General features: G+C 31.8%; 1 protein-coding gene and 1 long non-coding RNA gene across 3 annotated transcripts; both read left to right on the top strand.

Moving 5' to 3' along the window:
* The first annotated feature begins 1,119 nt into the window (after nt 1-1,119).
* LOC128039837 (uncharacterized) lies at nt 1,120-5,645 on the top strand. Of its 2 annotated transcripts, none has more exons than XR_008194529.1 (3): nt 1,120-1,306; nt 1,811-5,172; nt 5,327-5,645. It is a non-coding gene; the product is annotated as an uncharacterized LOC128039837 (long non-coding RNA). The 2 variants fall into 2 exon arrangements; XR_008194530.1 differs by having other exon boundaries at nt 1,771-5,172.
* Nucleotides 5,646-8,588: 2,943 nt separating this feature from the next.
* On the top strand, nt 8,589-10,931 carry LOC105794649 (probable nucleoredoxin 1). The gene is made up of 4 exons (XM_012623925.2): nt 8,589-8,785; nt 9,000-9,479; nt 9,593-10,069; nt 10,174-10,931. Exons 1-4 carry the CDS (start codon nt 8,672-8,674, stop codon nt 10,813-10,815), a joined length of 1,713 nt encoding a protein of 570 aa, XP_012479379.2. The 5' UTR covers nt 8,589-8,671; the 3' UTR covers nt 10,816-10,931.
* The last annotated feature ends 3,457 nt before the right edge of the window (nt 10,932-14,388 follow it).

Raw genomic sequence — 14,388 nt, 5'->3', positions numbered from 1 at the left:
GATGATCGAGTCAGTAAATATTATTTAATAATATTTACTTGTTTATTATAGTGTTTTATTGAATTTTGATCTAATAATTGTTGCTAATTGGACAATTAGCTAATTATAAGTGGTTGGCCCTAAAGTCAAGTGATTTTAAAAAAATGAGGTATCGAGACCTCGTTTTCGTAAACTGAGCCCATAAATATTTAACAAAAATATTACGTAGTTTTTGTATAGGTTATATTAAATTCTGGTCCGATAATTTAGTCGGTTGAATGGTTAATTAATATGCAAGGATTGGATCATAAAAATTAATCGCTATTGATTTTTAATAGCTTAAAAGGTTAGTAAGTATAATATTAAGGTTTTAAATGGAGATTATGCCATAAACTAAGATAGTGGGACGGTTAAAGCATGTTTATTATTATTAATTAAGTTAAAAATTAGTTAAATAAATTAAAATATGCTAAAATGGAAGAAAACAAAGTAGTCATATTCTTTCTCTCATTCTTGTCCTAAGGGAGTTTCGGTGAACCTTGTTCCTATGTAAGTGCAATTCAAGTCGGTTTTAATAATTTTATAATTTTGAAATAGTTGTAATTTATTTTCTGGATATTAAATCATAAAACTGTCAAATGTTTTAAAATTTAACATTTATGAATCTTGATGTTTTTTATACTAAACGGTGGAATTTGAAGATTAGAAATAAAATAGGACTAATTTGTAAAATGGAATTTGTTAATTTTGAGTTTAGAGACTAAAATGTAAATATTTCAAAATTGACCTAAAATTTCTATAATTATTGTGTTTAGAGGGCTGTATAGGGATGGAATTGAAATTAATTTGGGTTGAAAAAGAATTTTAAAATACTTTTTATTGGGGGTAATTTGAGTAAAATTTAAATATTAATTAAATAGGATTTAATTATAAAACAAGGGAAAATTTAGGGTATTTATATGACAAGTAAACCTTTAAATTTGGAATTTTGGAAGGAAATGATTAAATGGTAAAGTAAGGGAAATGTGAGAGTGACCATTAGGCAAATTTCCCAATTTTTAAATTTCTGATGGGTGGTTTCAGTTTTAAAACTAATGTATCTAGCCCACTTTTCACACATTTTACACGAGATTAGAGAGTTTTAAAATTCGTTTTCTTTGCATGAATTTAAAGATCTATCATCAGAGAATAGATCCAACTAATTTCCTTCTCAAAATACTCTATCAATTCACTCGAAATTATTTTCCAAAGTAGCCAAAAATATTCTAAAATTTCTCAAGTTTCTTGAATCAAGATTTTCAATCAACGAATTTAGAGCGAATCAAAGGTAATCTTCAATCCTAAACTTGTTTTTATGATGATTAGAAACATTTTTACATGATTTGTGAGTCAATTAAATGATTTTTATCAATGACATCTTTTTCCAAGAACACATGGTTCTTTAATGGTGGATCTTGAATTTTGAGAGGAAATACACAAATCAATGGATGTTCCAACTCAAAATGGATTTATTAAAAGATTTTTAATCTTATTTATGAAGATTATATATGATTTGTGAGGTAATTTAAAGAAATTCGAATTTCTGGAATTTTGTGAAATTGATTTAAAGATGAAATTGATGCTTAGTATAAGTGTATTTGGTCAAGTATTATTGATGAAAGTGTTTAGGAGGGCTAGAGAGATTGATTTTGTGAGGAATCGAGTTTCCGACTTGATATTACAAATTCAGTAAGGTATTTTTGTGAGAGGATTTCGATTAGTACAGTTAATTAAAATTCGTGTTTATTATAGCATTGGAAAGGTGACAATGTCTACTTTATCTCTGTTGAAGCTCCAAATCTTAAAGAAGACCGAGCTAATCGGAATTGAAGCTTGGATTCGCTTGGTTGATCACTTGTTTGTGGTAGAATAAATTGTGTGGTGAGTGTTTCTAAGGGCGATTTGGTAAATTCACTCTCATTTATGTTTAATTTGTAGCTTAATTGATAGTTTCAATTGATTAATTATGGTTGAATGGCTGATTTTTGCAAGATTGATATTATATGTACAAGAGTTGAATTTTTATTGAATAATGGTAAGTAAGCATTTAAGTGGTTTTGTGAAATTTAATTAGGTTAATTATATTGATGATTAAAGCATGTTTATTGGAGTTTTTTTATCATGATATATTGGTGTTACAATTGGTGATTGAACATTGGAAAATGGCAAATGAAGTGCTTGATTTAATTGGATGTTAAATGGCTATGTTACATGTTAAACATAAGCATTTTGTCACATTAAATTAAGCACAATAATGACTAATTTATATGCTATGTTTAGCTGAATATATTGGCAACATGCATGGTGGATCCATTGGATATAGTTGGCATGCCATAGGATTTATGAGTTCTCACCTTTATTTGTGACATTGTAAGCATATGGCTTTAGGTGGACTGATTTGTTAGGAGTAGATAAAGGAGTGTTGAGCAGGAGTCTCCACCCATTAGGTTATTTGAGGCACTATAAGGGAGAATGTGCTTCGGCCACTCAACTCAGTGTATTGTATTTGATATTTGTGGGAGTTTGGAGATCTGTTTATTTGATGTATGATCACCCGATTAAGCCATGAGAAGTGTATGCCAATATATTTAGGTGTGATTATTGTTATATCATTCGATGTTTGTAAGCCATGAATAATTGATTCTTGATATTGATAAAACATATGGAAATTAAATTGACATGTTTCTTTATTATGGCTGATAATTGATAATTGATTGAATGTGGTTTAAGCATGATTTGAATGTTGATTTATTAGTCATTTTTATTAACATTCATTGAGCTTTTTAAAGCTCACACCCTCACAATTCGTGCATATAATTGTTGGGCTTGAGGAGCAGAGCATGAGAGTTCCAAGAGATTTAGGCTTGGTAGAGACTTTATTACAAATTTTAAAGACTATAATCGGGCATTGTGGAACTCCCGAGAATTAGTTTAATTTTGGTTGTAATTGGACATTGGACATTTTATTTTGAATGATTTTATAATAATTTTGAGGCATGTTTGAGTTTAATTATTGAATGATATAACATGGTGATTGATAACACGATGTGTGAGGCATGAAATTTATACTAACGATTGTTTAAATGAAGCTTCCATGGAGTGGGTTACTAGCGGCTAAGGTATTCCACTTGTTTGATTTATTTGGAATTTGTTATGCACAAAATTGATTGCCTAATTCTATACAATTGAGGCTTAATTGATGTTAGTAAATTCAATTAAAGGTGTATGTATATGTATTTTAATTAATTATAGTTAAATCAGGTTTAATTGACTATTAAAATATGCAAAATCGGGTTTTAAAATGAGTTTTTTGCAAAAACAGGTGTAGTGGTTTTCACATGGGCGTGTGAGAGGTTGCACACGGGTGTGTGGGTAAGTGACACGGGGGTGTGAAGACTAGAGTTATTACACACGGGCGGTGCAACCGTTCTAAAAGTTTTTCATGATGCGAACACGTTTGTTTAATGACACATGGTCTGGGGGACACGTCCGTGTGGGTTTTGGGATTTGAATTTTTATCTTTTTAAATTAGTATTCTAATTTGTTTAAGTTACAATTTAGTCCTAAAATTGATTAGTCTAATTAAAGCCTTAGATGATAAGGAAACTTAGTAAAATTTTAAAATTAGTCTCGTAATGGGTAAAATGCAATAGGAATGCAGTTAATTTATAATTTGGAATAGGTCCCAATAGTTTATATTTGTTACAATTTAGTCCCTAGTAATAAAACATGAATTAGACATAGTAAACAAACTCAAATTAAGTTGAAACTTTTAGGCTTGCATAATTTGACTAAAAGAAGGTCGGTAAAAACTTAGATCTAAAATCAGGTTAGTTTTACCATAGGTGGTAAAATGACGAAAATGCCCTTAGGTTAAATTACCTATGAAAAGTTTAAAATTGGATTATAGTTTGCTTCCGCATTAATAAATAACTAATAATTAGATAAGATTGAGGTATTATAAGGTCGGGGTGTGTCTTAGGTGGTCGTTAGCTGGAGAATCACTTAGGTGGCTAATGTAATGCTTCGAATTTGGGTCGGTCTGTCCCGGTCGGGTTTAAGGGTGCCACACTGATCATAATTTGTAAGAGATTTCAAACAAGCTCTCAATCCAAAGCAAGAATTTTACTTGTGTGTCTTATTTTGAGTTATATGCGAGGACAAGGGATTCGACGATGTAGGTTAGTGAGTAGTGAGAAGAAATGGAGCAACATTATCGATGAAATATCAATAATGGATTGAAAGTTAACCCCAACTTTCAATGACTTGTTGGCAAATTCATGATTATTCATGAGCACTTATTAGAAAGTGATGATTTATTCAAAAGATGCATTTGATTCCATGAGACATGTTTTTCTAAGAAGTATGTCCAATGGAAATCAAACATAAAATATTGTGACTCTTTAAAATAGTGTCTATTAAGTGTATATAAATAGAGGGTCTATAGTGCTCACAAATCAAAATTACAATCAATCCTATTTTTCAGAAATTAAATTAAGAGTTAGGAAATTCCTCGATTTTTCTAATTAAAATTAAAATCAATCCTATTTTTCAGAAATTAAATTAAGAGTTAGGGAATTCCTCGATTTTTCTAATCAAAGGAAATTCAAAAGCTTCGTTGTATCCCTGGAGAACCTTTGTCTTAACCCTTTAGCAACTTTGTGTGGGGACAAATAGTTCTCTTTGGAAAGCGTCAGCCGCGTCTCGAACTCTTCTGTTTATTTCAATATATTCTCCAGATCTATTTTTTCCATTCTAGATATCCAATAATTAAAGAGAACTAATTTAGAGATGGCGATAGAGGCTACCATCGCATTCAAAGTGATGAACCAAGAGTTTGTGAAACTTAACCGATTTGATGGTTCAAACTTTAATTGTTAGAAGGACAAGATGTTGTTCCTTTTTACTGTCTTAAATGTGGTGTACGTTCTGGATCCAAACCTACAACTCGTGGAGGATCCCGCCCCCAATGCAAACCCCAAAGAAATTATGAAAGTGGCTGAACTCAAGAAGAAGCGTGAAGAAAACAATTTCATATGTCGAGGACACATTTTCAACACCTTGTCTAATCGATTGTATGATCTTTACATGTTGATGCAATCCCCGGTGGAAACACGAAAAGCTCTTGAAGAGAATACAACACTGAGCGATAAGGTACTGATAAATTTTTAATAATGAAGTATTTCAAATTCAAAACGCTCGATAGTATCTGATTAAATGCTAAAGTTACATATTTTATGTAATTAAATTGGTTAATTTATGAGAGTGCACCACTAATTTTCCCATGTTTATATTGAATTTTGTGCAGGGATGCAATTTGGGGCTAAATAGAAGAAAAAGTAAACAATTGGGCCAAATTGAAGAAAGAAGCAAAGAAGGAGGGCCAAAGCAGAATTTTTCCAAGATTAATTAGCTGAAATTTTTGTTGACTTAGTGGGAGATTATTTTGGGATATTTTTTATATCATGGAATATTTTCCCTTGATTTTCTATACTAGTTGGCTCTTAATTTAGCAAGGCCACTAGTATAAATAGAGGCTACATTGTTCATTTTAATCATCAATTGAAATATCAAGCTTTCATCTTTCAATACATTCTCTCCTTTCTATTCACGAATTTATTGTCTTTAGTTTCCTTTACTTTCAATTCCTAAATTTCCAACTTGTTACCACTTACCATTTACAACTTCTTTTCCAAACTTTCTTTTCATTTCCAGTAGCCAACCACCCATTTTACCTTATTTAATTTATCCAATACCAACATGCCCCAAACCTTAGTTAACTAAACCCATTTTCAACTTTAGGTCGAAATTTGCCTCGTCAAAACCCGTGAATTACGAACCCGAGCAATTTAACTCGTAGACTCCAGTACTTATTATTTCTCCGGATTAAGAGTATGATTTTGTCAACTCACAAAGTCGGATCAACACTAAGTCAAAAAATACGTTGTTTGATTTAGTGTGGTTAGACGTACAGTTGGAATTCCAAAAGGAACGTTTCTAATCGGTTTTCTGTGAACACATTAGGGTGCCAAGTGGAGATTACTGTTTGGTTCCGTCAAGGGAAGTAGTAACCGGATTTAAATGTCCCACGCAGTTGAGGACATTGGTTCGAACTAGGCTCTTCTAGAACGCAAGGCTGCCGGAGTTCTAAATCACGAACGTTTCGTGGTTGTTCGATCGGTAAGGGTTAGTTATTGGACGTTCCATAACTAATTTACACAAGGAAGAGTTGATGTCCGAGGCGTCCTTGGTAGCTATAACTAGCTTATTAGAAAAGAAGAGTTCATCTAATTTTGAGGATCGGTTCAAAGACGAGGAAAACCCGTGCCTAAAGCTGAGCTTATTCTAATTAATTTTTCTTCAAATTTATTTAACTGCTTTTATTATTTCATTTTCAACTTTTACTTTTTACGCGTTTTATTTGTTTATTTCAGGTTCCAGGTTTTCGATTTTATCCTCCCCCCTAATATCTTGGGCATGACAACTGCCCCGACATAAATCTGGTCAAGAGAGCAACAATTTGCAGTAAACCCAGTCTCTGAGGGATCGACCCTACTCCCTATACTGCTTAAATTGCAAATTAGGCGTAGGTTTAGTATCCCGATTATAGATCAAATCCATGAATTACAAGTCTTTGTAAGTAGGCTTCGTGACTTAAAAGTTGTTATTTCAGAATAATTACAAGTTTGGGTTATCATCTTGAAGTTGCCCTCGTCTTGGAATAATTATCTGAAGAAACTTCTGCATATGGCAAAGGACTTCACTGTGGAGAAAATACTTAGGCATTTTTGTATTGAAAAGAAAACTCGAAAGTGTGATGCGGTGTATCTTCCCCAAAGCTCTAAAGTGGACGATATGAGTGAGTCCAAGAACTCCCAAAATGGTAAGTGAAAGGCCACATCCGAGACCAAGGACATGAAAAACAAGAAGGAAAAAATCTCGCGATTGTTATACTTGTAATAAGAAAGGACACTATATTAAGAATTGCAGACTCCTAAAAAAGAAGCAAGATGCCACAACTTTCAAAGCCAATATGGTGGAGGACATGGACTTAGTGGCCATGGTTACGGAAGAGATCTCTTGCTAAATATAAAGTTGTGGCCACAATGTAGGTTCGCCATTACCGTATATTGTGATAGTGAATCTACCATGTCTCGAGTGTACAATAAGGTGTACAATGGAAAGTCTAGACATATAAGTTTGAGACATGAGTATGTGAGACAATTGATTAGGGACGGTGTGATAACTATTACCTATGTTAAGTCAGTGGACAATTTAGCAGATCCCTTGACAAAATGTTTGTCAAGAGATTTGGTTAAGAGTACCACCGCTAAGATGGGATTAAAACCATTCTAATCACATCATTGATAATGGAAACCCTACATTTTTCTAGCCAAAAGTTAGTTTCGAGATTCAAAAGGTAATAAAAATTTATTGAATGGCAACGTGCACTAAGGATCAGGATTTAGTGTTTATATATTAGGAGGATAAGTTTTACTCGTAATTGATGGACATTAATTGTCATGAAATCCACCTATTTGGACATGAAGTAGTGTGGTTTCAACAAGATTTTCTTTATGGTTTTCTCTCGCACATGTTCATGAAACGAGATGAGCACATGACTATAGCGGTGCTAAAGCAAATTAAACTATAATTCAATTGAAAATTGATTTAAAATTTTTAATAAATTCTTAATTAATATAATAAATATTTGTGCTTTTTAATTTGTCACATAATATCATCCTTCTTACAAAAAAAAACTACAATTCGTTTAAACTATTTACATTTTACGTAAATTTTTCTTTCATATGACATAACCTAATTTAGTATTAATTTGTTAATCTAACTCTATTCACATGAGTTGAAGATGGATGAAAATGATATGTTAACTTTGATGGTTCTTGTTTACTTCAAATTCAAATCAAATAATAAAAATATTTAAGTTTAAATATATAAATAGCATAAATAATTATTTTGAATTTTAAATCATATAAATAGGATAAATCGAATTAAATTCAAGTTAATATATAAAGAAAAGTAAAAATACTGAAAATTAAAATAATTTGTATCATTCCCATATTTGTAAATGAGTATTTGTGAGACTGAAATCAAATTTTCGCATAATACATCTGATCCTTCTTTTCTTTTCCTTTTGTCAAACATAGGAGCAATATAGGCTAAAATGAACCTTTATTTTATTTGAAATTTTCTTTGGTTTATGCCTTCATTATGCTTTTCCTTAATCATGAAGAGAAAATAAAAATAAAAAAAGGAAAAAGGTTAGTGGAGTGATCTATAATTTTGAATAACAATTTATAATTTCAACCTATTTTGAATTATTAATTCATAATATTTTATTGCGAAAGAGAATCAAATATAAAAGAAAGACTTCCTCTCTTAACCAAGTCTCAGAGGAAACCTCAAAGAAACGTCCACTTCATTTATGACGCGATGTCGGTTGGCGTCATTCTTCCACGTAGGAACATTCCAAAATTTCCAGAATCCTCCAAACTTATTATTATTATTAAAATGTGACTCATTATGCTATAAATTACCTACAGAGGGCTGAAGTGATTCACTTGGCATCCAAAAACCACACAAGAAAACAAACAAAGGAACAATAAAAAAAAAAAAAACATTCGCAGTTTCAACAATGGCAGAGTCGTCAAACAACGTTGTCGAGACGATCAACCGTGATTGTCACGATTTTAAGTCTCTTCTCTCTTCTTCAGACAGGGATTTCCTCGTACGCAACAACGGTGATCAGGTAATTGGCTCCCTTACGGATATATATCTTTCTGCTCTTTTAAAAATTGATTTTATTGATCTTTTACTTTTAGGTTCAAACTTAAAAGGGTTTATATATATTTTTGTTTAATATATATGAACTTGCGTATTCCCTTTAATCGATGGAAATTACGGTCTGTCACTGTTTAGGGGGTTTTTTATTATTATTAAAGCTTGAAATTTTGATTTTACAGGTTAAAATCGATAGCTTGAAGGGGAAGAAGCTTGGAATGTATTTCTCAGCATCTTGGTGCGGTCCATGCCGTAGATTCACCCCAAATTTAATCGAGGTGTACACCGAGCTCTCAACGAAAGGCGATTTCGAGGTCATTTTTGTCTCGGCAGATGAAGATGAAGAGTCATTCAATGGTTACTTCTCCAAGATGCCATGGCTGGCAATCCCTTTTTCTGATTCAGAGGCACGCAAGCGCTTAGATGAGCCGTTCAGTGTGAAGGGAATACCTCACCTCGTGCTCTTGGATGAAAATGGTAAAGTCTTGACCGAAGAGGGGGTTGAGATTATTCGTGAGTATGGAGAGGAAGGGTACCCTTTCACCCCCGAGAAGATCCAAGAATTAAAAGATTTAGAAGAAAAGGCCAAGAAGGAACAGTCCATCAAAACAATCTTGGTTTCCCGATCTCGTGACTTTGTAGTTACTTCTGATGGAAGTAAGGTAACTTTCATGATTGGATTTGCTATTTGTAGATTTTCTAGCCTTTTCTAATGAGTTTGAACACATCACCCTTACCATCCTAATCTGTGTGCTGTTCTTGATTTGTATTGTAGGTGCCGGTGTCCGAACTTGAGGGGAAGACTGTAGGTATATATTTCTCAGCGTCTTCATTCAAGCCATCTGCTGATTTTACTCAAAAACTTGCTGAAGTTTATAGTAAGTTGAAAGAAAATGGGGAGAAATTCGAGGTTGTTATGATATCGCTTGATGATGATGATGAATCCTTCAAGCAAAGCTTTGGGGCACCATGGTTGGCATTGCCTTCGAAAGACAAGAGCTGTGAGAAATTGGCTAGGTACTTCGAGCTCTCGACCCTTCCCACTGTTGTCATTATCGGGCCAGATGGAAAAACTCTCCACCCTAATGCTGCTGATGCGATTGATGAACATGGGATTGTGGCCTACCCCTTCACCCCCGAAAAATTTGCGGAGCTTAAAGAAATAGAGAAAGCAAGTGAGGCAACACAAACTCTGGAATCAGTTCTGGTTTCAGGGGGTTTGGATTTTGTCCTAGGGAAGGATGGGGCTAAGGTATGATTGTTTGTTTTCCTTTGATGCTGGCAATTCTTACTATATCATGTTTACTTTTCTTAACTAAAATGCTGATATGAGTGAAAATCAATCCACTATTTCAGGTCAAGGTGGCCGACTTGGTGGGGAAGACCATTCTCTTGTACTTCTCAGCCCATTGGTGCCCACCATGCCGTGCTTTCACACCGAGCCTTGTTGAAGTATATAAGAAGATCAAGGAAAAGGATGATGCATTTGAAGTGATTTTTATTTCGAGCGACAGGGACCAATCCTCCTTTGATGACTATTATTCAGGAATGCCTTGGTTGGCTCTTCCATTCAATGATGCTCGGAAATCATCATTGAGTCGCAAATTCAAGGTCCAAGGCATCCCTATGCTTATAGCACTCGGACCAACTGGAAAAACTATTACAAAAGAGGCAAGGAGTCTGGTCATGGCTCATGGGGCGGATGCTTATCCTTTCACTGAGGAGAGGTTGAAGGAGATTGAGGCACAGATTGAGGAGATGGCAAAAGGGTGGCCGGAGAAACTGAAAGATGAACGGCATGAGGAGCATGAGCTGGTGCTCACTCGTCGCAGTAATTATGTCTGTGATGTATGCGACGAAATGGGACAAGTCTGGTCATTCTACTGTGAGGAATGTGACTTTGATCTACATCCCAAATGTGCCCTGGAGAAAGAAACCAAAGCTGATGCAAAAGAAGGTTGGGTCTGTGATGGGGAGGTCTGCACTAGAGCTTCATGAATTATGTCCATGTATACACCAACACACTAGTTGGCTGTCCTGTTGATGCAGCTTGGATCATGTGTGTGCTATGTAATAAAATCTTGAGATGCAGTGTTGAAAGACTTTGTTATCTATATTGGCCGAATCCTGTTTCCTGGTTTAATTGAACCAACATTTTTATCGTATTATTCACACTATCAAATGCTGGGAGTAATAATATGGTCTACTATGAATATGGTGGGAGATTGGTTTCTTTGATATTTGAAACATAAAACATATATGCACTTTATGCTTAGGTTTATATTATATGTTACAAGTTAGAATAGAAGGAAATCCTCCTTAGTATCACAAGTAACTCTATAATTAATATACTTTGGCACTTAAATTTAAATTTAATATTAAATTCTTTCCTTAATTTAACATTTTGGTATTTGAAAATTTTCAATTTGATATACGAGGATATTAAGTTTACCTTTAATATTTAATTTGATACTTAATTTTTCTATTTTAATTAAGTACTTGTGTTTCTTTTATTAGAGCATACTGAAATACCATTTGATTTAAGTATCAAATTGAATATTCAAGCGAAATTTGAATATTTATAAAAAATACATATAATTTTTGGATACCTATTTATCTCTGATCTCATAATTATATTTACAATAGATTATAAAATTATGGGGTGCTTTTGAATTTCTAATTATTTTGATAAAAGTAAATTTAATATATGAATGACAAAATTGAACAAAATATGAAATTTAAAACCCATATATCCAATGAAAAAAATTCATTGAACACTTTTTTCTTCACTGATTGTCAATTTCACTTTGAAGGGTTCTAAAGTGAAGAAAATGGAGGAAGCGATGGGCTTAGCATTGATTGAGGATGTAAACAAAAGTAGGAGACTTGTATGAAACCAGCTTCTCATCTTGAAAGGATCAATTGTGGGAGCTGAATCACGTAGTTACTTTCTTCTTAAGGCCAGTTCTTCATTGCTTTTGAAAAGTGTTTTTGAAAAGTGCTGTGAAAAAGTACTTTTGAGAAGTGCTTTTGAAAAATTTGGTTTAAAATTTGAGTGTTTAGCATTGCTGTCAAAAAGTGCTTTTGAGAAATAAAATGTCCATTTTAGACATGTTATTATCAAGTAACAAATATGCATTTAAATAATATTTAAATTAGTTAATATTATTATATTTTAGTAATAATATAAAAAATTATTATAACTTGTTGTTAATATTTTAATATATGAAATATAAATTGTAAATATTTTTAAGCAATAAATATTAATTATTTATAAAATTTAATTAGAATATATAAACTATATTTTAAATATTTAAATATAACCATTAAATATTTGTAATTAGTATTTTAAAAATATTTTTTATTTTAATTAATGATTTTAACACAATTGTAATTAAACACCAAGAAAAAAAAGAAAAATACTATGTTATTGGAGGGGTGAAAAAGTAATTAAGCACCAAAAGTACTTTTGGGAGGGGAAAAGCTAAAATTTTTAGCTTCTCATTTTCAGCTCTTTTTCAGAAGTACTTTTGAAAAGCACATCTGAAAAGCTAAAAATTTCAGCCAAAAGCAGCTTGCTTTTTACAGTTTTTTTTTCAAAAGTATTTTTGGAGTCAGAAATACTTTTTTTTAAGCAATGAAAAACTGGTCCTTATAAAATAGCTTTGAAAAGTTTTTTGGCCCTCCAGGAGTTAATTTCAATATCTCAACTTGCCATACAAGGCCTTTTTTCCAAAATAAATAATAATTAATAAAAATAAAAAATAGCCTAATAGGACAAAAATATGCATATTGTCGAAATAGAACAAGTTTTTGCATTAGACTTGTCCATGAATCGAGTTGTATCCGTCTGAAAAGTGAGAGGTTTTGAATAAAAATATAAGTTCAAAAAATGAGTTTAGGAAAAAAATAATGTTCATTTTCTAAACGGGCCGAGTCTTGGGTAAACTTTTTTTGCTTACCTGAATTTGCAAACAAAAATTATTGTTGTTTTGCCACTGTTTTTTTTATTGTTTTGCTATCATTTCGCTATTATATTGTTACTGTTTTATTGTTATTATTTAAATATTGCATAACTCTTGTGTTATTATTAATTTTGCTACTAATGTAGAGATATTTGCTTGCTAAGTTGCACTTATCTTAATGTTATTTAAGTATATATATATTTTTCTCATTTGTTTGGAAACATTTATTTTAATGTTTTTAGTATATTTGATGTATTATATTTTTTAAATTTATTTTTATATAAATAAATAATAACATAAAAATATTTAATATGGGTGAGCCAAGTTCAAGTTTTAGCATTTTTATCCAGGCCAAGATTAGACAAAATTTTAGACCCATTTTTCAGGTCGAGGCTAGTCCTAGGAAAGGAGCCTAAATTTTTTACTTGACTCAACCCATGGGCAACTCTATTTTGCATTGGGGGGGGGGGGGAATTGGTTTTGTTGAATCGATTTTAGCTTGAAAAGTGGCCTGCAGTGTGTCTAATTTGATAGGCTGATTTGAACTAAAAAAGATTAAGTAGTAATGACATACTACACCCTTTCGAACCCGAGATTTGATAGGCTGATTTGAAATAAAATTTTAAAATGTCAGACCCATCTAGCTCAAAACACAGTAAAAAAATTAAAAATTAAAAATATATATTAAAATCTATAAAAATCTATACCCTACACCTCAGAATGTAAAAAGAAAACTTATATTAGTTTGATAGATAAAAGTTAGTTTGAAGTGTTCTCCATGAAACAAAAATCCTGAAGATTTAGGTAAATAAAATTTATTTATTTAGGTTCTATTTGATTGCCAGTAAAATATTTTCCGTAAAATGATTTTGGGAAAATGTTCTACTTTTCGTAAAATGATTTCTTGGAAAATATTTTCGGTGTTTGATTGAATCTGTAAAATATTTTCTACTGTTGGTGATTTCTGAAATATTTTTCAAATTTTTTACATATATTGATATATATTAATAAATTTTTATATTTTAAATTATTTTTACATATATTGCAATGATTTATTTATAATAATACTCAATTATTAAGCTACAATATTAATCGTTATAAATTGAAAAAAATTAATATCAAATAAATTATTTGTAATTGTGTTAAAAAAACAAGTATTGAATAATTAAAAAAACAAGTTACTGGAAAATCGATAAACAGAAGCAATTTTCTATCGGAAATGAAGGAATGAATGAAGGATGCGATAGAGAGGAGAGCACGGAAAATGTCTTACGGAAATTGAAAGGGTAAGACATTTTCCCTAAAATGTAACCCATTTTCCCTTGTTTTGGAGTTCATTTTCCAAATGGAAAATGTTTTCCGCCAATCAAACGCTGGAAAAGTTGGAAATGATTTTCCGGAAAATCAATTCCTTCAATCAAACAGACTTTAATTTATTGTACTAATATGATGATTTTTTAAACTAATAATTTAGTATCTTTTGTAAATAAGTCATAAAAGATGGAGAACCCGTTTGCAGTTTTGGTGTATTACAACTGACAAATTTGAGAAACCGATGAAATCAAAGTTATATTCAAATCGAGGCATAAGATTAGTTAGCGATTTA

This window comes from Gossypium raimondii, chromosome 3 (assembly GCF_025698545.1).
Source record: "Gossypium raimondii isolate GPD5lz chromosome 3, ASM2569854v1, whole genome shotgun sequence".
NCBI classification, from domain to species: Eukaryota; Viridiplantae; Streptophyta; class Magnoliopsida; order Malvales; family Malvaceae; genus Gossypium; species Gossypium raimondii.
Note: the sequence above shows the minus strand (reverse complement) of the source record. Positions and strands in the feature narration are given on the sequence as shown.

Coding starts and splice junctions, on each gene's coding strand:
- LOC105794649 (XM_012623925.2), top strand. CDS start 8,672: ATGGCAGAGTCGTCAAACAACGTTGTCGAGACGATCAACCGTGATTGT. Junction 9,480..9,592: donor TTACTTCTGATGGAAGTAAG/GTAACTTTCATG, acceptor TTTGTATTGTAG/GTGCCGGTGTCCGAACTTGA. Junction 10,070..10,173: donor TAGGGAAGGATGGGGCTAAG/GTATGATTGTTT, acceptor CCACTATTTCAG/GTCAAGGTGGCCGACTTGGT.